The sequence below is a fragment of the Panicum virgatum genome, chromosome 6K (genome assembly GCF_016808335.1).
Source record: "Panicum virgatum strain AP13 chromosome 6K, P.virgatum_v5, whole genome shotgun sequence".
NCBI lineage: Eukaryota > Viridiplantae > Streptophyta > Magnoliopsida > Poales > Poaceae > Panicum > Panicum virgatum.
In genome coordinates, this window is record NC_053141.1 from 41,817,527 (window position 1) to 41,828,689 (window position 11,163).

The 11,163-nt window shown below is 46.7% G+C and overlaps 2 protein-coding genes across 2 annotated transcripts; both read left to right on the plus strand.

Moving 5' to 3' along the window:
• Positions 1-30: 30 nt before the first annotated feature.
• Positions 31-4,406, plus strand: LOC120713691. Its single transcript, XM_039999637.1, has 2 exons — positions 31-839; positions 1,077-4,406. Exon 2 carries the CDS (start codon positions 1,145-1,147, stop codon positions 4,148-4,150), a length of 3,006 nt encoding a protein of 1,001 aa, XP_039855571.1. The 5' UTR covers positions 31-839; positions 1,077-1,144; the 3' UTR covers positions 4,151-4,406.
• A 939-nt stretch (positions 4,407-5,345) lies between these two features.
• Positions 5,346-11,124, plus strand: LOC120713693 (chloride channel protein CLC-f-like). Its single transcript, XM_039999639.1, has 9 exons — positions 5,346-5,831; positions 6,775-7,177; positions 7,410-7,604; positions 8,426-8,880; positions 8,954-9,058; positions 9,141-9,371; positions 9,483-9,701; positions 9,797-10,029; positions 10,706-11,124. Exons 1-9 carry the CDS (start codon positions 5,502-5,504, stop codon positions 10,776-10,778), a joined length of 2,244 nt encoding a protein of 747 aa, XP_039855573.1. The 5' UTR covers positions 5,346-5,501; the 3' UTR covers positions 10,779-11,124.
• The last annotated feature ends 39 nt before the right edge of the window (positions 11,125-11,163 follow it).

The window sequence follows — 11,163 nt, forward strand, 5'->3', positions numbered from 1 at the left end:
CAACGGCATGGCATTGCAACATTTCATTGCAAGATTTGCATCAGTTGTAGTAGTTTAGTACTGCTCCATTGGCTAAGCTTAGGGCGCCAGGTGGGGAGGCACCACCCCAGAGCACATAAAACAAGAGCCTAAATCGGTCAGATGACGGGCATTATTCAATGGCCCCAACCCCACCTTTCCAAGCACTGTTCCAGATGAGAATCACAGCCCCATCAAGATTCGAAACACACGGACTTGGTCTTGGCAAGGTTTGAGTTGCAAATCGCAAACAGTTTTGATCTTCAGAATTGGACGGACAGGATGGTTCTTCCTGGGGCGTGAAGCCCCAGCTTTGGCCTTGCTGCAAATTTGGGCTCTACTGTTGGTGGGTAGATTTTGGCCTTTCCCTGCTTGCTTTGCCTCCGTCCATTGGGAATGGTGCTGGTCTTCTCGCAGTGGTGTGTGACACTAGCCCTAGCAGCAGGAGTAGTAGTAGCTTCACATTTGCTCTGCACCTTTTGATGCCACATATGGTTTCCAATATTTTTTTCTGATAATATTTTAAGGGCTGGCTGGTGGTCATCTCAAGAGACCTTGAACTAAAGCTGTACTTTGCGTGACATGAATGGGCCTCCACCCTTCATTTGCTCCTAGGACAGGGGAGGGTCACAGTCGCCCGCAGGAGGATAGTTACGCCCATCCCATTCAATGGCTTGAGTGGGAAAGGCAGCGTGCCCGTTTTTAAATCCAAATCCAGCTCCAGCCTCCAAGCTCTCCTGCCATTTTTCTGTTCTTGAAGCATCAGGGAATACACCATCGGCTCTGATGTGGCTGGATTCTTGAAGGCTGCATTTGTCTTGGTAAGTTTCCCCCCTTTGACCTGTTTCTTGAAGGTTCAATTTCTTTGGCGCATTTTTTGATTTCTTAGTCAAGAGCACCAGAGCAGTATCCGCAGATTGCTGCAGATTATTGCTATATTCTTTTGTGGTAGCTTTCTGAATGAGATGCAGTATATTCCTTATTTTTCTTGATTTGATGTTTTTTTGGTTCTAATAAAACTCTGTTATTTTCTTCCCCTTTTGCGCAATCTTTGATAGGGAAATGAGGTGCGCCAGATAGTGCGGCTCTTTCCAGCAAGCTTCCAGAGCTTTGTGATTTGGTTGCCATGGAGGACGAGCAAAAAGCTGCGTGCTTCCTTGATGTGCCCAAGGATATCCCCATTGCCACCAAGTCCCTCACCATCCGGACCAGCGCCGCCGGATGCGGCAGCGGCTCCGACCGGTCCTGCCCCATCTCGCCGGCCATCTCCATCACGCCGCACCTCTACTCGCCGTCACCGCCGTCGTCCGCGTTCGTGTCCGCGCTGCAGTCCCCGTACATCTCGCCTCGAGTTCTCGAGCCGCCGCCGCCGCCGCCGGCGCCTCAGCCGCGCCAAGAAACCAAGGCCGCCGGCGGCAGTGTCGCCACCACCGCGGCGCCGTCACCGGCGTCATGCTCCAACGGGTCCCACTCGGAGGATATCGACGCGCCCAGCGCGCCCAGCGCGCTGCGCACGCCACCGTCCGAGCGCTACGACTCCAGCAGGATCGACGCGGCCAAGATTTCCGACGGCGGCGGCGGGGCCCTTCCCCCACGCGTATCGTTCTCGTTCCCCGTGCCGCGGGTGTCCTTCACCAGGGGCTCCGTGGCATCGCCGTCCTCCAACGCCAAGCTCCGGAGCTGCGACGTGTACATTGGCTACCACGGCAACGGCGGTCTTGGCAGGTTCTGCAAGTGGCTCAAATCAGAGCTTGAGCTGCAGGGCATTGCCTCTTTCGTTGCTGACCGTGCAAAGTACTCGGACTCGCAGAACCATGAGGTTGCAGACCGGATTATTTGCTCGGTTGCATTTGGTGTTGTGGTTGTCACCATGTCAAGTTTCCTCAATCCATTTAGCCTTGAGGAGATCAGATTCTTTGCTCAGAAGAAGAACCTGGTGCCTATATTGTTCGATACTGAACTGTCAGAGATTGCGGGGCTTTTTTATGGTAAATTGGAGGATAAGGAGGGGAAGGAAGCATTTGAAGGTCTGATGCGGTGCCATGAATTCAAACTTGAGGCGAATGAGGGCAATTCAAGAAGCTGCGTGTTGAGGACAGTTACTCTGCTGCGGTCCAAGCTTGGCCGGAAGAATATAGCTGAAAAGGAGAATGAAGCATCTGAAGGCCTGCCTTTTCCACGCAACCGGCATTTTGTTGGAAGGGAGAAGGAGCTGAGTGAAATCGAAGGCATGCTCTTTGGGTCGACTGTGGATATCCAAGAAGATTGCCCAAGGGCTTCCAGTACAAATGAGAGATCAAGTGGTGTATCTGATGGATTTGCTGACGAGGATAGTGATACTGCGAGGAAATCTAATGCCAGGTACATCAGCCTGGAAATGCGCAAGTGCAAGGAACCGACATTGGAGGCTTGGATTGACCCAGTGATTGAGTTGTCATCAGGTAAAAACAGAAGCCTCCAAAAGCAAAGGTCAAAGCACAGGAGGTCAAGGTTTCGGTGCAACAGCAAGGGCTATAACAGTTCCAATGTAATCTGCATCAATGGTTCTTCAGGCATTGGCAAGACTGAACTGGCGTTGGAGTTTGCTTACAGGTACTCACAGCGGTACAAGATGGTATTGTGGATTGGAGGTGAAGCTCGGTATTTGAGGCAGAATATACTCAATTTATCCATGAATTTGGGATTGGATATCAGTGCTGAGGCTGAGAAGGATAGGGGTAGGATCAGGAGCTTTGAGGAGCAAGAATTTGATGCTTTCCAGCGGGTGAAGCGGGAGCTTTTCCGTGATGTGCCCTATTTGCTTGTAATCGACAACCTTGAGAGTGAGAGGGATTGGTGGGAAGGCAAAGATCTACATGATTTCATCCTAAGGAATACTGGAGCAACGCATGTGATTGTGACCACACGTTTGCCACGTGTGATGAACCTTGAGCCAATGCAGCTACCACAGCTATCATACATTGATGCAATGGCCTTGATACAGGGGAAGAGGAAGAAAGACTACCCACCTGAGGAAACTGAAGTTCTCAGGAAGTTTGATGAGCGTTTAGGCAGGCTGAGCTTTGGCTTGTGGGTTGTCGGTTCACTGCTCTCTGAGCTTATGATTGCTCCTTCCACTCTATTTGAGGCTGTTGAGAGAATATCGCTCAGCGAGAATTTGTTCCCCATTGGTGCCAATGACGATGGCTTCTGCCGTAATAATTCTTTCTTGATAAAGGTCTTGGTCTTCTGTTTCGCATTGATGGACCGAGCGAAAGGAGGAAGCCTTACCTCAAGGATGGTAATTGCTGGTTCTTGGTTAGCTCCTGCTCCTGTATCATCCACACTATTAGCTGCAACAGCGAGCAAGCTACCAATGAAAGGCAGTGGTATGCACCTGTTTGGGGAGTCCCTCAAGACTGCATTTCTATGTGGCACACACTGCTTCCTAGCTCCAAATGGACGGAAGGCTGAGGTGGAGTCAGCGCTCTTACTTGTTAATCTTGGGTTGGCAAGAAAGGCAAATCGACATCCTGGTTGCTGGATCCAATTCCATCCAATCACACAACTCTTTGGCAAGATCAGGGGAGGTTTGGTGCCTACAACTGCAGCAGTGAATGGAGTGATGAGAGCTGGAAACCCCTCAGTATACTCTGACCACCTGTGGGCTAGTGCATTCCTTGTGTTTGGTTTCAAGTCTGAGCCACCTGCCGTTCAGCTCAAAGCAGTCGACATGGTCCTCTTCATCAAGAAGACAGCACTGCCCCTGGCAATCGACTCCTTCATGTCATTCTCACGGTGTGGTTCAGCTCTAGAGCTGCTCAAGGTGTGCACCAACGTCCTCGAGGAGGTGGAGAAGTCCTATGCTTCGCGGATGCAGGACTGGAACCGCGGGTCGCTGTGCTGGAGGAAGAAGCTGCAGCCGAACCACCGCGTCGACGAGTTTGTCTGGCAGGAGGTAACGCTGCTCAAGGCGACACTGCTGGAGACGAGGGCAAAGCTGCTTCTCCGAGGCGGGCTGTTCGACACCGGCGAGGAGCTGTGCAGGACCTGCATTAGCATCCGGACTGTCATGCTCGGCCACTGCCATGCCCAGACGCTAGCTGCCCAGGAGACACTGGCGAAGCTGGTCAGATACAGGAGTAAGATATGAGATGATGTCCAAGACACTTGTAAGCTCCTTGTAATGTGACATTCCTCTGTTGTATTATAAAGGGTTCAGAATTTTTCACGTCCCAGTATTTCTGAATCTGTGGCACCAGCTACAATTTTGTTAGCCATCGTCAGTACAATAGCAAAGCTCCATGATGCCATGTGCAACTTATTTTAGCGCAGGTGCCATATGTAAGTGGAGGCGTTATGTACAGTACAGTCCATTTGCTATTTAGTAGGACTTCATTTTCATCTTACCATTGAGCTCCCCAGATGAAACTTTCAGAAATGGAGATGGCCTCTTCTTTCTGTCATCTTGAGTACACTTTTGGTGCACAAAGGGCATCGTCATACCATAAAGTTGCTGGAAAGTGAATACTTTCTCCTAAGAACTAGCATTTATGGGCAAATCTGTATGATAAAACAGCGAAATCTCTTGTCTTTCTGCAAGATTTTCTTTGTAACTGCACTATCAGTGGCCAGTGGGCAACTTAGGCCCTGTTTGGTTCCAAATAAGTAACCTGTTGCCTTGACATTGAACCGTCCTGTTGTCTTGTTGCCTGATGCAAGCTTTTTGGGTGTTAACAAGCTCAGCTTTTGAAGCGAGGTTTGTCGGGGAAAATGGCGACGTCTGATCGCGCAACGGCGAGAAGGCATACCCTTCACCCAACAATTCTTTCGCCGAAAGCAAATACGAAGGCGAAAGAGAAAGGCGACGGTCTTGACTGAGAAAGCAGAAGCTCTTAGCAACAGGCAATCCTCTTTTGTTCGTCGTCCAGAGGATCTTTTCATGCCTGCTGCTCTGCGAGCTCCGACTATAGGGACAAGACGACGTGCCTGCTCTTCACGCACTTTGGCAGTGACCACGACAATGGCTTGTTGCCGTATGCTACGTTGATCTGGCGATCCGCCACTGAGATTCTGACATGTCCTGATCCTGAATTCCATTCTGAATCCCAATCGCGTATGCTGTGTGCTAGTGCGTGTCGCTGTATACTCCCAAATCCCAGTGGGCTGTGGTGGAGACCTGCCCAACTCGGGTTAATGGGCCTGGGCGTCTAGTCGGCCCAACCCAACCGGCGACCAGGGGCATTTATTTTGGGAATACGAACAAACACGGGGGCCAATCTGCAAAACACGCGCGCACCCAGCTTCCTACCGCCCGCCCGCCCACCTCCCCCCCCCCCCCCCGCCCGGCTCCGCGTCCCTCCCGCCCATCGCCAACCGCCGACGAGATCCGGCGCGGGGAAATCCCCCCAGATCCGGCGCGAGATCGCGGGCTCGGGAGGCCCCGAACCCAGTCTGATGCGATCCCGTTAGCCCGGCCTCCTCCTCCACCGGGTCCTGCCGCCATGGCGGGGAGCGACCTAGAGCCGCTGCGCGCCGGCGCGGCCGCGCTGCCGTCCTCGTCGGACCCGGACTCGCCCGCCGCGACCCCGCGGCGGAGCCGCATGCGGGACCTCCTGAGGAACCTGGACCGCCGGCTCTCGAACCGGAGCCGCGGCGGCGAGGGCGCCGCGGCCCCGGGGCACAGCGGCGCGGAGGCGGGGGCTTCGCCGAGGAGGGGCGAGGAGGACAGCGACGAGCTCGGGGACGGCGCGCCGCCCGAGTGGGCGCTGCTGCTCGTCGGGTGCCTCCTCGGGCTCGCCACCGGCATCTGCGTCGCGGCGTTCAATCGCGGGGTGAGTACGAGATCCCCGGAATTGCCTTGTTTTTTTTACGAAATCATCTGGTGCCATACGGGAATTGCCTTTTGTTTTTACGGTTATAGTGTCATGTGGTGCCATTTTTCTGTGAGATATATGTATATCTAAGAAATTCTACCGGTACGATATCAGTTTGCCCTCTGGGTTCGTGAGAATTCATTATTTGTGAGACGTTTATGTGCTGTTTAGGGTGCTTTATTATAAACTTCAGTGTAGTTTTGTGTCTTCTGAATGTGAAATTTGATGCTATGGGATGGTAGCGTGCTTTTTCAAAATTTTGACATCTTGTTGAGTGGTGCATTGCTGCATGACCTCTGATGCTAAGAGTTTACAGGCAGACTTGCATTGTATTTTGGTCTGATGGGTGATTGTTTTGAGCTACTGACTACCTAGTGTATTCTTGCTACTGATTTTGGTGAACGGCTTGTGTTTCCTGTGTACTATCCTTTGCTGTGATGGATCAGATAGATCTTAGTTTTACTGGATTGATTAGGTGAATGCCTGGTTGAAATTAAGCTAACCTTATGGAAAGGTGGCTCGTTATGTTGTTTTATTTACTAGTGAGTGCTACCTCTTAGTCAACATGATTCTCATTCTTGGTGATACCATTCCATTTTGTGTTGCTTTATTATTATACAAAAATCAAGGTCGTTCTACTCAGTTGTTTACTCTCTTACTGGGATCTTTGAGCCACTGACAGTCAGCAATTGATTTTCACATCAGCTGCTCTGTGTGTTTTATTTAACTATATCCAACTCAAAAAGGGAAATACTATATATTGCTTTGCAACAACGCAGTCATTATTGAGAGGAATTAAATCTAGTTTGCCCACACATTTTTTAATTAATCCAAAGTTCTTATTTGAACCGTTCTGAATGTTTGCCACTCTGTCTCAGAAGTGCCTGCTTGACCTTTTCAGGTGCATGTTATACATGAATGGGCATGGGCAGGCACACCAACAGAGGGTGCTGCTTGGCTCCGTCTTCAGAGGCTGGCCGATACTTGGCATAGGATTTTGTTGATTCCAGTAACTGGTGGAGTAGTTGTTGGGATGATGCATGGATTATTGGAGATCTTCGAGCAGATAAAGCAATCATTATCATCTCAAAGGGAAGGTATTGATCCTATGGCCGCGATCTTTCCCACAATTAAGGCCATCCAAGCCGCCATTACTTTAGGAACGGGGTGTTCACTGGGGCCAGAAGGGCCTAGTGTTGATATTGGCAAATCTTGTGCAAATGGATGTGCTGAAATGATGGAGAACAACAGGGAACGGAGGATTGCTCTTGTTGCAGCTGGATCGGCTGCTGGAATCGCATCAGGTATTTTATCTATTCAATTTGCAATACAGACTTGATGAATTGAAAATTGAATGGATGTGTTTTCAGTTTTAGCTTGCAAAGATATTGCCCAAATTATTTGACAAGAAACATGAAATATTCTTTATGCTATTGAATCTTTTCTGTAATGCAGAATAGAACCATAATTTTTGTAACCGTCTGAGTTTCCTGTCTTATATCCTCCCCTGACCTCCGTTACTATGACTTCCTTTAGGTTTTAATGCAGCAGTTGCTGGATGCTTTTTTGCTATCGAAACAGTATTGAGGCCCCTTCGAGCAGAGAACTCACCACCATTTACTACTGCCATGATTATATTGGCATCAGTTATATCATCAACTGTGTCCAATGTTTTGCTAGGGGAAAAGGCAGCGTTTATTGTCCCGACGTATGAACTAAAATCTGCTGCTGGTATTTTACCTTATTCTGATCATTTTTTATGTTAATAAGGTAGTTGCTAACTTGCTATTAGTTACTTTCAAATTTTAGGGAAGCGTGCTTTACATTCTGGTTTCACATGACTTTTTGTTATAATTTCCATCTATATTTTTCGTGATGCCCAGCACATACATCTATGTGTCGCTTTTTTGCTATTTTATGAACTCTAATGTGAGTGAATATCTGCATTCAAATCTTTGTTCCAATTTTAAATCATTATACGACCTTTTATTGTTTGTTACTATGTCATCTTATGTTTCCGTTAGCAGATTTATTATATTCTCGCATGTGTAGTCTGCAACTTCTATATTTTCCTCCAGTAGCCTGTTAGAATTCAATGTTCCCTCTTTTTTAAAACCTGGGAACCCAAATAAAGCTTTTACTTCCTCCTCTAGGCCTTACTGCCCCATCCAGCTTTATCCGACTCTTTAATCCTCCTATAGACTTATGGTTTGAACTGGAACAAGTCTTCCTTTTCTTTTCGGTATTAGTTGCTTTCCCAGAAGAAAGACAGATAGATGTAGTGCCCTTATGTAGTCTTTTAATAATAATAAAATGTGACAGGTTCATTGTCATGTAGGTCATCTCCTTAGTCCTTACCACCAAAATGTAGAGCACATGTGGGTCCTTGTAGAACTATCTACGACTCTATTGTTAGGAGCTGCCATTATTTTTACCTTTTAGCGCTTGGTATTTGCAGTACTTTGTGTACAAACTTAGCAATATGTCCAACATTTTTAACTGTTAATTTTCCTTTGTTTATACATAAAGCTGACTAAGACTATATTCTGCAGAGTTGCCACTCTACCTTATTCTAGGCATGCTTTGTGGAGTTGTGAGTGTGGCATTCAGGCAGTTGGTTGTTTGGTTCACCAAGACTTTTGACTTGATAAGGAAAAAGTTTGGCCTTCCTGCTGTAGTATGTCCCGCTTTAGGTGGTCTTGGAGCAGGTTTAATAGCACTAAGGTACCCTGGCATATTGTATTGGGGTTTCACTAATGTTGATGAGATTTTACATACTGGTAAAAGTGCTTCTGCCCCTGGAATCTGGCTTTTAGCTCAATTAGCTGCTGCAAAAGTTGTAGCAACTGCACTTTGCAAAGGTTCTGGTCTTGTTGGTGGCCTTTATGCTCCAAGTTTGATGATTGGTGCTGCTGTTGGTGCTGTTTTTGGAGGCTCAGCAGCAGAATTAATAAACTCTGCCATTCCGGGTAACACTGCTGTCGCACATCCTCAAGCTTATGCGCTAGTAAGTTTCCTATTTGTCAGACACTTTAAAGTTTGTTAATTCCAAGGTTGTACTAACTTTCAACTTGATTTAGGTGGGAATGGCTGCTACGCTGGCTTCAGTCTGTTCTGTCCCATTGACATCTGTGCTACTGCTCTTTGAATTGACCAAGGATTACAGAATTCTACTTCCTCTGATGGTAGTATCCAATGCATTTTCGTTTTTTTATATTGCATATATTTCAATTAACATGTCAATGTAATTGTTGCATTGATTGACAGGGAGCTGTTGGTTTAGCAATATGGGTTCCCTCTGTTGTAAATCAATCTGGTAGCAAAGATAGTGAGGCAACATCTCCTCGACATGGTTACTCTTCACTATTACCTCCTGCTGATAGGAATGAGACAGATTGGAGGCGACAAGATAGGGATGATGTTGAACTTGCAATTCTTGATGTTGATCCCTACAACTATGGTAGTAACAATGAGGAGATGCTTCTAGATGACTTAAAGGTTGATGATAGTTGAAGTTATTTTTTTTCATGAGAGTTGTTTGTAGAAAGTCAAATGATTAATACATCTGTGATACTCGCAATTTGTTTTTACTGACAAACACTCTTCTAGGTATCGCAAGCAATGTCAAAGCATTATGTGAAGGTCACGCCTGCATTCACCATCAAGGAGACAACAAGGCTTATGCAAGAGAAGCAGCAAAGTTGTGTTCTTGTTGTAGATAATGAAGATTTTCTCGAGGGAATTGTAACATTAGGTGATATTCGTCGTAAAGGATATGAACCAAGTGAAAATTCTCATAGTACAGGGGAAAATTCATCTACCTTGGATGTATGTACTCTGCTCATATCAAGTCTACAGTCTGAGTGCTACCCGCTATTACTCTCTAAGTTGGTAATATATGCATTTACTTGGCTACTTTGCAGGAAAATTCTTCTCCTGTCTCAACATGCCTCACACGAGGTTTTCAGTTCCATGGCAACGAAAGAGGACTAGTAACCTGCTTTCCTGATACAGACCTGAGCACTGCTAAGGTTCTAATGGAAGTGAAAGAAATTAAGCAACTTCCAGTGGTCAAACGGGGTGCTGGTCGAAGAAATGATGGAAGGCGCAAGGTCCTTGGTCTTCTTCATTATGATTCAATAGGATGGTGCTTGAGGTGAGCCTTTTCCCTACTAGTCCTGAGTACCTGAGTTGCTTCTGTGATGACATCTTCCTTTGAGATCTTATAAGATCTGATTCTTTGGAGAGTATAGCTAATATAACTGCTTTAGGACAAAAATTCTCACAAGAGTACTGTGAGTCCTTTTTCATCTAATACCATCCAGGAACCCACTTGTTTGTTGCCAATATGAGTGCAACGATTTACTTCTCGATACCTGTTGCACAACATATCGTTATCCATAGAGATATGATATGGGTCCTCGATACTGTTGCATCATGTTCTTTAGGACATTGTATCTATAACGCTAATGTAACCCCTGGTTCACATCACTTATCACTAGACACACCAAAATTCTTAGAAATTCATGCAGTTTGTATTCTTCAAATATGCGAAACTTGAATTGAAACTTGACATGCAGAAGTTTGAGTTGCTCACGCTCAGTTTTCTAGACCCAAAAGTTACTAGAAGTCGAGTGTTGACAATTTTTTTTCTTGAAAGATTAGTGTTGACAGTTATCTCGAACTCTCAAGAGCGGAAGAGCCTAATTGTAGAAACATTTGACTGTAATTGACGGCTTCTGTCAGAGAGATGGAACTGAATTTACTGGCATTCTTCCTACCACTGAAGAAAACAGTCTGATGCAAATGTTTGGGCTGTTATCCATTTTCAGGGAAGAGCTTGAGCGGTGGAAGGCAATATACCAGAGAGAGAATTTCCAGCAGACAACAGTGAATGGGCACTGAGCACGTGGAACTGAAGTTTTGATTGTACCTAGTAGCGAAGAAAATACGAGATACATAAAGTGACATTCCAACAAAACTAGGGTTTAACTTAGAAACACTTCCATTAAGGAGTCCCCTCGCCAAGTGTAAAACCTCATGGAGTCTGCCAAGGACATGCTTCATGTATCAAACACACATATAAGAGGCTGAAAGGCGACTCGACATATATGTAAGAGGTGATGTGTGCGGTCTGCTGTTTTCAGCTTGCTTTGTGTGGTGCTGAAGTTCTGACATGGTAAATGTACGGGAACCGCTTTTGTTGTGTTTGTTTTGGAAGAGAAGAAATAGCAATTTGTTGTGGTTGCACGCCGTTAGCTCGTGAAATCTAAAGCCGAAACAGCAGGAA